This window comes from Myotis myotis, unplaced genomic scaffold (genome assembly GCF_014108235.1).
Source record: "Myotis myotis isolate mMyoMyo1 unplaced genomic scaffold, mMyoMyo1.p scaffold_m19_p_8, whole genome shotgun sequence".
NCBI classification, from domain to species: Eukaryota; Metazoa; Chordata; class Mammalia; order Chiroptera; family Vespertilionidae; genus Myotis; species Myotis myotis.
The window spans coordinates 33777946-33791899 of record NW_023416390.1 but is presented as its reverse complement, the minus strand read 5'-3'; the positions used below and the strand labels follow the sequence as shown (position 1 = coordinate 33791899).

The window sequence follows — 13954 nt, the reverse complement described above, 5'->3', positions numbered from 1 at the left end:
TCTTCCCAAATCTCAATTCACGGGAAAGCTGGAACTCGAGGTTTCCTGTTATAAAATAAGACTCAATACTCACAGGGCTAATTTTTTAAAAATTGAAATCAACAGAGATCATTAAAGGTACTTTTGGAAGTTTATAAATTTGGAAATCCATCTTCATTACTCACTATTAACCAGAATGATTAACAAAACAAACATGAAAACATTAACGTCTCCCTCGAGGCAGCACATCTGCCCCAGTCGCTGGGAGCAGGACGCTCAGGTTCCAGGGGAGGCAGGACTGAGGAGATAAACTCCATCCGTGTTTGATCACACTCTCCAGGATGCATGAGAGTGAAGCACAGCCCGTACAAGCGGAAATTAAATTCCCCAACAGCTAACATTTTGGTGAGAGCCCTAAAACTAACATTTCCAGGAGAGAGCGGTGGCTAGCGGTCAGGCAGAGGGTCTGCTGAATCTCAGCCCATGATTACGTTTGCTACAGCACGCTGAGCACAGTCCGACCACTAAACTAACACAGACCCGCTGGACAGAAACACTGCCACACACACACATCCCCAGGACGCTCCCCAGCTTTGCCGCCAACTCGGAGACGACAGCCCCAGGAGCACAGCTGCGTTCCCGCTGAAATGGCTCCGTGAAATCGTCAGCTACGCGGCAGCGCTGGTCCCCACCGCCTGTGCTGGGAGTGACTGCGGTGCGTCTGCTTGACACGCACAACTAGAAACCTAACAAGAGTTTGTGCACCCACCACGGAAGGCCGGCAACACGCCCAGAGTGACTGCTTAGCCTGGGCAGACACCGAACACATCGGGAAGAGAGGTGGCAACGAGCTCATTATCACCTCCCTCTCTACAGAAATGATCAACTTTCTCCCGTGGGATGGAAGAAGCCAGGACGCGAAAACCCCATCAACCGCCTGCCACAGGAGCTCCGCGGCAGAGCCCTCATGCCCAACAGAAACCTCCTCCCCCTCGAGCCCAACGAGTGGGACTCTGCGGTGGCCATCCACACCATCCTTCTTACACGACCAGCTTTGCTGCCTTATTTTTACGGTGAGTTTCTATGAGGCGGGCAGCGTGTACTCACAATCTTTGGTCACGGGGCATTCGGGGCTCTGTGTAACGGTGTTGGCATGATACAGGAAGCTTTTAAAAATACCATGTAAGCCACACCGTTTTCCAAAGCTCGAAGAGAGGCAAAGCCATGCCATGTACAATTACAGACACAGTAAAGTAAGAAGAAAGCATGCACACAGACAGTAAACACCCAGTTCAGGCGGGCTGCTCCCCAGACAGGGAGGCGGGGGGGGGGGGGGGGGGGGAGGAGACTGTGACTTTCCCCCGCGACTTGCTCACTTCCCGCAGCAGCAGCTTGCACTGGAGGAGCGCACAGCACGGTGCGTGTGTCTGTGAGCTTTCCGTTCCTATATGCCTGAACGTACTTGCAAATAAAGCATCTCACCCACACACAAGTCAGGGCTACTAAGCTACCCTAATTGTACGAAGAACCCCTAATACAGAACCAGGAATTGAACGGCTATAGCCTTTTAACCGTTCTTTTCCCAAACAATAATTTTTTAAAAAAGTTAAGCAAAATAATATATAATTTAGCTTTTGATTAGTAAAGTACAATTCCTACCGCAAGTAAAACACATAATCTCCTGCCACAGCAGAGGAGTTTAGTTTCTGCTATTTTGTAAAAAGTGCATGTGATTTATTTTTGTGTGAAATTGTGCATATACGCAAACAGAAACATCTAGCCCAGCGTGATGCATTACAGGCCCACGCTGTCAAATTTATAAGCTCGGTGTCTGTGGAATGATGTTTGCACCACTTCATTCCCTCGGCCTCTTTCCAGCGCTCTAATAAAGGTGGACAGTGCCCCTTCGCCTGGGAACTGCAATCCCAGCCTGCACGGTTTTTTGCTAAGAGTGTTCAGCATATGGCACCTCCGTTCTACTACACACTGTCATATAAACACTTTTATTTTGGTGGGGGGGCAATTGAGGCCAATAATTACCAACAATTACCAGGGAAGAAGAGTCTCTGAGATTCCACATGTTTATGAACAGGTGTAAACTGGTAACAATGAGTTTAGTTGCTTCACTGCTGCAATTTCAAAATAGTATGCCTCCTTTTCATTCCTTGGGTGACACTGACATCTAGTGGAGTTAATATTTCTAAGATCTTCAACTTAAAAATACGAACACATCGCTGTCACCATCACCACCATCGCCATCGCTCTGTCCAACGTCAAACCCAGGATTCCAGCTGTTTCCTTAAATGCCATGAGGCAAAGCCATCGCAGCTCCTTTCTGACCCTCACCTCCTGTGCCTGCGAACCACTCCGTGCGGCTGTGTTCTGTGTCTGATGGTCACAAGCAAACTGCTTTCCAGCATTTAGCGAGGAAGAGAACAGCGATGACAAAGCACAGCTCCAGGGCCAGACCTTTGCATTATGAGACTTTCCCTGGGACCTAATGAAGGGAGACTTCCAGGCAAGGTAAGCAGTTTTTATTGGCTCTGGCACCTGGGGCACCTGGCCCGTCCAGGGTGCCTGTGTGCAGGGCCCACACGTGTGCAGTGTGTCCATGGACTCTCCCGGAGGCCCCCTCCCCCGCCTTCTCTCTAAACCACTTTCTCTCGAATGTGGGCAGACTCTGCAGACCCCAGGCTCCAGCAGGCTCTGCCAACAGCACAGGGAAAGGAAACATTCATTTATTGAGGTACTATTATTAACTTTTCATTCACTGAGTTACTATTACCTTCCTGCCTCCAGGTTTTCTCTTTGGTCCTTCTCCGTGGGCAGGGTCCGGGATACGACGTTTGGGACATTCCAGGGCCACCCTTAACCTGTGGGGACGGGGCTGCTGGAGCTCTCCTTCCACAGCCCAGTTTTCAAAGATACTGCCCAGCTCCTCATCTTTCTGAGAACAGAAACCAAAGCCAGCGGCCAGTAAACGCAGTCCCTGGACACTCTCCTGAGCTGGGAGGACGGCCTCTCCTCCAGCCCTGCCTCACAGGAGGGCAGAAGTGCAGAAGGCGCTCTGGTCCACGCCCAAAGCCCACCCTCTATGCATCTTCAGCAGGTGAGGTTCCTCAAGTCCACCGAGCCAAGAGCGAGGCACAGCCTGTTCTGTAAGGCGGCTCCTTCTCAGCCCCAAGTCCCTGACCTGGTGTCCGCAAGTGCTGCGAGTGCAGGACAGAGCCGGGAGGGCGGCCCGCCGCCCGTCACGCGCGGTGTGTCTGAGGTTCACGGTGAAACAGCTTCCTCACGCACTCACAGTGACACGTGTCAGTCACCTGTTTTTCGCAGACACCTAGCCACCCCTCTCCTCACCTGTCCCACAACCACCTCTGCTTTCCACTCTCAGAAGTCACTTCATGATGTCAGTGGCATGAGAAAAAAGTAAAGGCAATGCCCAAAGACTGCATCTTCCCAGCAGACCCACCACACACAACTACTGCTGTTTCCAGCTCAGAGAGGTTAAGTAACCTGCCCAAGGTCAAACTGCTGCTGGCAGTGGAGGCTGGCATCCGAGCCCGCTCTGTCGGGTCCGCTCTGTCCCTCCCGCAGCAGCGTCTGTCAGAACTCTCGTGGCACAGGGCACAGGAATGAAAAGGTGTGAGCTGCCAGCAACGGACTGGGGCAGTAACCACCGTCCAGTGGGAAAAGCACTGCCCACATGGGGGGGGGGGGTCACACATCAATGCCCCTCCACACAGGCCCGCAGGTCAGACGACAGGCCCCCGGCCACCCCAGGGGAGTCCTCCTTGATTTCGAGACCGGGAAGACTGCACATTGAGCTTCTCTGCATCCAATCACCAGTGACCAAGCAAAGGAGGTCCAACTGTTAAACAGGGCACCGTGGGCACCAGAGCCGGCCCCTTGGCTGTGGGCGGGCCTGCGAGCGGAGGGCGTTCGGCCACATCCTGGTCGCCACGACGCCCATGAGCAGCTGCCTGCAGCGCGGAACCCTGTCCCAGCCCCCATGTGGTGACAACTCAAAATTTCCCCAGGAATTTCCAAATGTCCCCGGGAGCAAAGCCACTGGCTGGGAAGCATGGTGGGTAAGCACATGTAACGCATGCACGGACCCAGTCCCGGAGGGACCGTCCCTCGGAGCCCTGACGGATGGGTGCCGTCGCTGGGCGTGTGGAGGGACAGGCAGGCAGCACTTCTGCAGTGAGGGGTTCTCTGCGCCCCAACCACCCAGGAGCTTCTGAAAGCTACACAAGCACAGAGTCCGTCTTCCGAGGCCTCGGCGCCAGAGCTGAGCTACCGTTTTTAAAGGCTCCACAAGGACCTGAGGAAAGGCCCAGGTGGACAGCCTCGTGGCCACCAGCCTCCGACCCGGGAGAGGCGAGTCCCCGGCCACCCCAGGCCGAGGAGGGGTCGGTGGGCTGGTGTGGCTTTTCTATCTCACCAGAAAGGCCAGGCACACACATCTGGGGACTTGGGCAGTTTTATCATCGCTCTAATCCCAATGTGACCAGTCTCTAGCTAGAGACCAAGAGAGTCACAGGATCATAGATAATCTTTGTACAAACCCCTCACTCTTTTTTTAAATATTCTTACTAATTTTAGAGAGACGGAAAGGGAGGGGAGAGAGGAAGGATGGGAAGGAGGGAGAGAAAAGATAGAAAGAGAAAGAGAGAGAGAGAGAGAGAGAGAGGCAGACCTCACGCCCTGACTGGGGATTGAACCTGTAACCGTGTCTGGGACGACGCTCCAACCAACTGAGCCACACCAGCCAGGGTTCTCACCCTTCATTTTTGACACATGGATCAGAACTACCTGTACACCAAGAAATTCCCATTTTGCTTACTATCTAAATCTTTGCATCCCATAATTTTCTCAGACTTCCATGGAAATCAATGTTAGTTTCATTACTTTAGTTTGGATTCCACAAATATCACTGAACCATCTGGTGGGCAGATGACTACTAGTGGGAAATCTCTGAAATCACACTCACGGTGAAAAGGTTGGACCGGCGCTTGGACTGCTTCCGGACGGGCGTCGGGGTGTTGGCAGTGGGAGGGACATCGATCCGCAGCTCCTTCTGGCTTGTGCTGGGGGTCGATGGGACGGAGGAGGAATAGTCGCTCAAACTCCCGCCTCCGTTACTTGTCTGCAATGATTCAAAACCAACGTTTGGTTAAGGACACACTCCAGGAACCGAATGCCACCTCCCGTGTGGGGTCATAACGAACAAGTCAGCGAGTCACCCCGGAGAGACGCCCGCGCCAGGCTGGGAGCTCCTCGCTGTGCAGCCGGTGTCGGCATCAGGCACACGCTGTTTCCTTCCGGAACACACCTGCCCTTTCCGGAGTCCTTCGTCTAAGAAGTGACTTAAGAAAAACAAGCCTCTATCACTTAAGTTTTAAAAATTTGAAAGTGAAATGTAGTCACTTTCTCTTCCCGCTGAAAAGAAAGGCGCTGGTTGGACTCCGTGGGGCCTGTGGTTACTTCACTGCTCTAGGCTCCACGCAGGAAGCACTGTTTTGCCCACCACTCACAGTTTGAAAATGCCATCTGGAAAATGTGACACCTTTAGGGAGGTATTTCAAGATTCATAGGAAACAAAAGCTGCCTACAGGGAGGCGTGACCATTCGCGATAGAACCTCTACAGGCCTCGACTGTAGATGCGGCCACTGACCGACTCCCCACGAAACTGGAAGCCTTCTCACTGCATCCTTTTACCAGGTGCCCGTGTGGCTAACACCTGTCCAGGAAATGTCAATCAAAACCGCTAGTGCAAGAAAAACAAGCCACGTTCCCTTAAGGGGTTTTGGTTAGGTTCTTCATAGTGACAATCATTTCATTTACTTCTGAGTAAATAACTGAGCAAATGTTGCTATGGAAAGATCGTTTCTACAGGGCCTCAGGGACATGGGAATTGTAACTGAGGGCTGCTACCCAACCTAGGTGCACAGGGAGATGCGCTGCTGACATCCATCCACAACTGTCCCACCTGCAGGCAGATGGAAGGAGGGCCAACACGGGGTCCTTAAGAAAATGTTTTAATGGATTGATTTGAGGGGGAGGGGGGGGCGGGGGAGAGAAAGAGAAAGAGAGAGAGAGAGAGAGAGAGAGAGAGAGAGAGAGAGAGAGAGAGAGAGATTATTCCACTTATTTATTCACTGGTTAATTCTTGTATGTGTCCTGAGCAGGAATTGAACCTGCAACCTTGGCGTACTGGGGCAATGCTCTAACCAACTAAGCTACCCAACCAGGGCCAACACAGGGTAATTTAAATCAACAGCAAAGACAGCGAGCACAGCCCCCTCTCTCTCTGGGCCAGCTCGTCTCAGCACACTGGCTGTGATGGGAAATGTTCAAGAACACGTCCCATAAAAACCACTTGGCCCCAGCAGTTTCCGAGGGAAGTGTTAAGCCAATTACCAACTTGCTGTTATTCAGAAAGTTGGAAAGAAAAAGAAAATCCACCTACGGCTGGTGGACGACCCTGTGGACAGGCACGGTCTCCTGGGCTCAGGCGTGCCTTTGGGCCCAACCTCTCGTGCGCCCCACGTACCTGGCTGATGTGCACGGCGGACACCTGGGCGGAGCAGACGGAGGAGTGGCTCGGTGAGTTGGGGAGCGACTTGCAGGGCCCTATGGACAGCTGCTGCTTCTTCCTTGTGGCGACAATCTTCTGGGCAACTAGTGGGCAGGGAGACAAGAGAAGTCCACGTGAGGCTGGTTTCCAAAGGCAGAGAATGTGATGGGGACCGGAGCCCGTCCCTGTAACCCACTATCCCTGCAGCAATGGGATTCCTGATTGTTAGTAGGTGCATAACATGGACGCGACATTTCCGGAGCCTCCTCCTTCCCCAGCACCCCAGCTGAACGTGGTCCTGCACATAAGTTCCGACAACAGAAGGGGCATGTGGCCGTGCCCAGGAATCTTTCTTGGGAGAGCTGCCCCTGGTCCATGCCTTCCCTGTGTCTTTCCTTCCCACTGCTTAAAAAGCACATGTTGGCTGTGGTCCTGGGGGCCCCCTTGGGGACAAAAGCCACACCTGTGGCGTGTGAGACAGGAGGAGCCCTCACAGACCACCTCAGAAACCTGAGTGTAAAACAGAAAAACACACTCCTATCTTGTTTAAGTTATTCTAATAATTAGATTCCTCCCCACCCTTAGTTACTTGTGGCAAAAATAATCCTAAATAAGACAGGTTAATGTAACCAAATCTTGAAAAATAAAAAATCTGTTTGTTTTTTTGCATAGCCCAAAGAATCACTCAACTTTACAAGCTGTCTCACAGAATTGTATTCAAGGACATGTAATGATATCAAAGACTTTTTTTATTTAAATATATTGCTACACACATCGGAAGTTAATCTTAATCAATACGAATCTAAATTCAACCAGCCATAACTTGTCCCAGCAAATAGGCTCGCTGATAAAGCATATTGGATTTAATTGGAAAGGAAGTCAACGATTAGAAAGCTCTTCCTACACCCATAGGTGTCACTGCAGGAGAGTAACTGCAGCTTTTATTTGAATAGATGTGTGTCTTTGGGGACGAGCTGTAATTACGTTCAATGATATTCAATCCTTGTGTTTGCCCAGAGAGTTGCTCTTTTTTTGCGGACACCCATGCACAGGAGCGCCCAGCAAAAGGTTACAACACAGAAGGGAGCGCATGGCATCCGCAGGCCATTTCTCCTCCAAATGAACACAATTGTAATAAGGAACCAGTTTGTCCGGAGCTGATGGCCTCCATGTAAATGAATGATAGTATAAATATGATTAAGTGAAAACGCAGTATGTAAAAAATGGCTCCCAGAGATGAGAGCCAGCCTCATTAGGTACAGCCCACCTCCAATAGGCCTCTTATCATCCTGAAAGGATCATATCAATTAATTTATCTTCCCGTAGTGTATTGATCATAACCTTCATCAGCTAATCATGTTTAAATTACAGAGGAACAGTGCGGCACTCTGTCATTTCAAAACCATCGGCGTATCGATCTGGGGTCTTTGAAGACGTGTATTAGAGGATTTTATAAATCATTATGTGAACTCAAAAATAAAATTTAAGATCAGATTCCAACAGCTGCAACACATGTGTCGTGCCAGTGAGCTGAAATCCCAGAGACCAGGAGAAAATTAAGTTAAAATCATGACTGTTTGGGGGATTGCCCATTTACTTCTTTTTGGAGGAGGGAGGAGAGCAAAAGGGGGTTTCTGATTATCAACTCGAATGCATGTTATTTTACTGCAGTTGGAAGGCCAGAGTGACTTTGATCTGAAAGCTCATTAAAAAGCACACAGGTCAGAATTAACAGGGCTGGGCATCTGGAGATCTCTGCAGACATTTCCTGCAAATGTTTTCTTTGCAGGGAGATCTGAGAAGCTTTCTAAGATAAGTCAAATGAATGTCCCATCCTTCCTCCGTGGAGGCCCGCAAGAGCAAGTTCACCAGCCACGAGAACGTTTTTACCTGCGAGTCCCCCTCCCACCCAATCAAACACGGACAGGGTGGTACCAGAGGGTAAGGGTTAAAATCCTGTTCATTTAATTATTGTTCTACCACATTTATTACAAAACACTGGTAGCATTTTTGGTAATACTTTTGGTAAATTCACGCTCATAACTTGTGGCATTTTTTAACTTAACTCACATTTGTTCTATTTTCCCATATTGTTATGTCCATACCCCAACGGAAGAAATGAAATTATTTATAAGTATGTTGTTCTAAAATAGACTCTTTCAAAACTACAGGATAACCCACAAAAGTAGGGAAAACTCAACGGAGGGCAATGCGAATACCTGACTTAAGAAGGAAGGAGACGAGTAAAAGGCCCTGGCCCATGTGGCTCGGTTGGTGGGCATCGTCCTGTGCACCAGAAGGTGGCCAGTTCAATTCCCTGTCAGGGCATGTGCCTGGGCTGTGGGCTCAACGCCGGTAGAGGCCATGCAGGAGGCAGCAAATAAATGTGTCTCTCACATGTCAATGTTTCTCTCCCTCTCCCTTCCTCTAAAAATCAATTAAAAAAATACTTAAAAAAAAAAGAAAAGAAAAGAAGAGGACTAGTAAGAGGAAAAGGAGAGGATGAAGCAACTGCTGTGTAAGGTTTGGCACCCTCTCCACAGCAAGGACGAAAATCTCTGGGATCCCCACAAGCTGCCTGCCGGCTCTACAACCTGAAGAGACCACGGCCGTCTAAGACAGTGCCCCGGCCCATCCCTCAAATGATCTTGCAAAAGTCGGGGTGAATCACAAGACATGAGAGATGAGGGGTCTGTGTGAGTCGGTGAGCCCCTCCCCCAAAACCGAAGCCAAGGAGAGGGAACTCCTGTTGCCTGGGGTGGGGGGTGGGGTGGGGGCATTGTTCTATTGTAATTGGAACCATTAACTACTCATATTCAGAACATTTAAACGTTAATAGACTTAAAACATAATATTACCCCAGATTATGCTGACTGGGCCATTTTCATAACCTCTGAGTTTTGTCTACATTGGATCATTCAACAAATGAGGATGTTACATATTTTACAGAAACATGTGTGAATGAATGATTCAAACAGAATACAAACACTGAGGTTACTTAGAAGAAAGGAAACCCTTACCACTGAGAAGTGATGTTTCCCTGATTCTGGTGACCCACGTCCCTACACAGTCGCCAGGGGAGCGAAGTGGCCACAATGTCAGCAGCATCCACTGCAAATGTTCTCTGTTTTGCTGACGCTGGCCAACTTCACGAACGCCCTGGCATTTCCACACTAATGCTCACTGCTGTTTCAGGTCACTTCCTCCCACCATTTTGCATTTGATTTAGGTAATCCATAACAGATATCCTTAATTAACCCCTTCAATCGTATCTATATACACTGTATAAGCTTCAAAATGAAGCTCGCCAGTGCCCGGGGGGAGAGTGCAGGGGCTGCTGGGGGCTGGCAAGGGCCCCTGCTTGACCTGGGTCATGAATTTGAGACCATTTTTAAAGCCAATCCCTTAGGTACACTTTCATGTATGTATTTCCATCCTTCAATTTAAATGTAAGCAACAAGCAAAGTGAGTTAGACATTCACTATCTCCACACATTTTAAAGTTTCCATCGGATAGATGGCAAATGGCACCCTTTAATTAGTGGTAAATCTGAGACTCGGCTCCCAAATCAGACCTCATTAAACCCTGGCGTGGTGCCCATCCTGCTTCGCTTTGCTTTCCCATCACTCCCACTAGGAGGGAAAGAACAGGCCCGGCTACACCAGGAAGCAGGCCCGCCCCACACGGTGCCCTGGCCTCTTCCCCCCTTCACATCTGACGCTGAGCCAGGCCACAGATGCGAACAACAAGGCACAGGGGACCACAGCAGGCGGACTGCATGCTCCCCTCCCTCCCCCCCCAGGGACACTGCCTAGGGGCCAGGAGACACCCTATCTCCCAGCCAGCATCCCCACGAGATCCTAGCACATCCAGGACAGGGACCATGTGTCCCTTTCTCTGACCTCTCACTCTCTCCATGATCCTTGAAGTTTATTTGGGGAACAGATAAAAGAGGCCCAGGAGGGGCTCAGCCAATGCCGGCTAAACTCCATTTTCACAATCTGCCTTCACGGAAGCAGCTGGACTGTCCCCGATGTCCCTCCCCCTCTCCTGACCTCCTCAGCCTGGACACAGCCCGCATCACCAAGGTCACTGGTGATGGCTGGGAGGGGGCACCTTACCTGACCGCTGGGCAGCAGTGGGCATCGCTGCAGGTGCCCTGCTGTCCCGCCTCCCTCCTTTCTCGGCCCCCACATTCCTGTTTCCTCCCCCACCTACAGCTCCTCCTCCTCCTTCCCTGGCTCTTCCCTGTGGGGGACTCTGGGCTTCCCTCTCTCACCGTGTTTGATCTCCATGCCCTCCCCCGCAGCCTCTCCACCTCAATGTCCACGGCTGCACGTCCACCCAACAGCCTGGGCTCCCTGCATTCTAGAACCGCGTCTCCGAGCACCACTCGCAGCTCCCGGGCAGAGGGAGGGAGACGATTCTCAACGTCCACAGGGCCCAGCCCGAGCCTCCCTTGGCCACCAGACCTGCTTCTCCAGATTCCCCCTCCACTGACTAGCCTCCCCCGTCACACACTCAGTAGGAGACATGACGGATGGTAGAGGCTACCACCAGAATCTCTCTCAAGTTCATCATCACGGCCACTGCCTCCACCCAAGACCTCATCTTTCCGTGCTGGTTACCAAAAGCAGTCCAGTCCCCTCCACGGCCGCCCAAAGGAACGTGCTGCAGGTGGCCTTTTATACGGCCAATCGTCCTGCTTACAGTCTAACAGCCCCCCATCCTGCAGAGGCCCTGAACCTCCTCACACAAGGGGCGCCCCTGGTTGCGAGGTGAGTGCTTTGCCTTCCACGCAGTGGGATGCCCACAACCCTGACACTCCTGCCCATCACAGGTCCTCCTGCACACGGGAGGGGCGACACGCCCAGCGGGCGTGGGAGGAGCGGCCTATCCCTTCCCAGTGCCCGCAGCTCCGGGGACAGCGTGGGCTCCTCAAGGCCCGCGAACCTCTGGGGACCCTGGTTCCACTACAGCAGCGGTTCTCAACCTGTGGGTCGCGATCCCTTTGGCGGTCGAACGACCCTTTCACAGGAGTCGCCTAAGACCATCCTGCATATCAGATACTTACATTACGATTCATAACAGGAGCAACATTACAGTTATGAAGTAGCAACGAAAATAATTTTATGGTTGGGTCACAACATGAGGAACTGTATTTAAAGGGCCAGAAGGCTGAGAACCACTGCTCCACAGGAAGCCCAGGCAGCCTTCATCTTCCAGGGCTGTTTATCAATCCATTAGTAATGATGGGATCGTCCTGGGGCCCAAGTCTCTGGTCTCATTTCTCAACTGGCTCAGAACCCCACGCTGGCCAAGGAAGCCTTTGAAACCCCACGCCCCCACATTCCCAGCCCCACAGCCTACATACAACCAGACAGAAGTCCCACAGCTGCCTCAGCCACTGGCCCTCTACAGCCTGTAACTCCAGCTGCCCCCCTCCACCCCCGCCCAGAACACACCTTCCATCTCCCCATGGCCAAGTCCTCGAAGAGCCCCCACCTCAGCACCGCCGCCCTGGGAGCCTTCCTGTCCTACCCATCCAGACTGCTCCGTGGACCCCAAACCCCGAACACACACAGGTGCGAATGTGGCCAGCTCCGCATCTCACCAGTACCTGGACTAGGCACAGCTGAGTGTGCATGGACATGTATACAGGCACACACACGTACACACATGTACAGTGTATACATATGTGTGCACACACGTCACACACACAGAGAGGGGTATGTTGATGAAGGGATGCAGCTCTAGTCCTCGCCCTGAATCCTTAGAGCATGGTGTATAGAAACTGCTCAGTAAACGACTCGCCCGTGACCACTCACATGAGGCTCTGCCTCCTGCTCTGGACCAGGGCAGGGTCACCTCTGAGACTCCTTTTGCATGGCTCCAGCTGGAACCCACACTATCCAAAATTAAGCACAAATCAAGCTTTTTAACTTCATTAATGATTATGACATTTTTGGCATAGTCCAATAAATGTTAGTGAATTTAATCAGCAAAACATCCTCTGTGGATTAAATGATTGACTCGAATTAATCAATTCATAAGGACTTCCGCAGGGCCTCCTGCGAGCCGGGAAAGGTGTGTGTTGGGGGGGCGGGGGGGGGAGGGCAGGAAAAGAGGGGCACCACCTGGTCTCTAATTTCAGCAGCTTCCACTCCAGGAGCAAAATCCTCACCCTCCACCCAAGGAGCTCCCCTTCACCAGAGATGGGCCGAGGCGGGGTCCCTTGTCCCACATCCCCTTTCTTCACTCATCATTTACTCAGCTCCACCACCCAACCTTCTCCCTGTGCAGGTCCCCAGGGCCCCAAACTGGCTGGTCCTCCCCCCCACCCCCCCAGTCCACTGGAGCCTGGAGATATAAGTGATCAAGTAGCTTGGTGATAAGCTGCTTCTAAACGTTCTGCACGATTTTGTCCTTTCCAACATCAACTTCTGCTCCATGAGCTTCGCAGTGTCTTCCGGACTCTGCAGGGCTCTCCGCACAGGGCTCTCCGCGAGTCCCAAGGACGCCTCGGGCTGTGCTGGAGGCAGATGCCCTGTGGGGGTGGTGGGGGGTGCTAGCTAGGGTGGCCCTGGGGAGAAGCATGCAGACTTGAAGAGCCATAGTTAGATGCCAAATGGACACGGTGTAAATGAAGCCAAATGTGAGGGAGAGGATGGTTCTTCAGCTACTGGGAACAGCTGCAGGCAGCCACGGAGGCCAGTCCGGGTGGGGGTGGGAGACCCATAGTTTGAGTAAGCAATGTTAGACAGGAACTTCAGTATGAGTGATAAATCTAATAAAAATATTTGTCATCTTCATAACAGACACACTTGTAAAAATCAACTGGCTTGAGACTCCAACTTTACTCCACAGAAACTTTACTCCATGTTAGGACACCAGGTGCACCCGGTCCACCTCCGCTGGTGCCAGCACCAAAGGCAGCGTGTCCTGCACCATCCACCGGGCTCTCCCTCAGAGCCCGGGCGGGGGCAGGGCTGAGAGGCGAAGACCCATAAATAATGAAACCGCCAGGGACTGTAAATCTTCCAGCAACAAATAAAAGATCCCCTAACGTCTCAACTCAGTTTTAAATTACAGTTGAGTGATCATTAAACTATCTTATTAATTAAGAAGAAATTAATTACCAAATTATCTATGAGTTCTGACTTTGTGACTTAGGAGTGAAAAGAAATGTGAAGTGGATTTTTTCTCAAAGTTAATGAATGTTAAAATAAAGGGTGTGTTCTGTATGGTGGTAACCCTGTGCCCATCTCCTAGGTTTATTTCCATATTGTCTCTGTTTCAAGTACAGAGGCTGTGCCCAAACACTAACAAAATGAAAACGGGGTGTGTGTGCGGGGGGGGGGGGGGGGGGGGCGGTGTGCTTGAAGGTCTCT

At 51.3% G+C, this 13954-nt stretch overlaps 1 protein-coding gene across 8 annotated transcripts in view; it reads right to left on the bottom strand.

Moving 5' to 3' along the window:
• Positions 1–13954, bottom strand: part of AGAP1 (ArfGAP with GTPase domain, ankyrin repeat and PH domain 1) — a 413197-nt gene that overhangs the window by 211333 nt on the left and 187910 nt on the right. For all 8 annotated transcript variants that reach the window (XM_036318654.1, XM_036318655.1, XM_036318656.1 and 5 more), the window contains 2 exons: positions 6540–6667; positions 4976–5131 (listed from right to left, as the gene is read on the bottom strand). In XM_036318654.1, coding sequence (XP_036174547.1) covers positions 4976–5131; positions 6540–6667 — 284 coding nt within the window. The remainder of the gene's footprint in view (positions 1–4975; positions 5132–6539; positions 6668–13954) is intronic.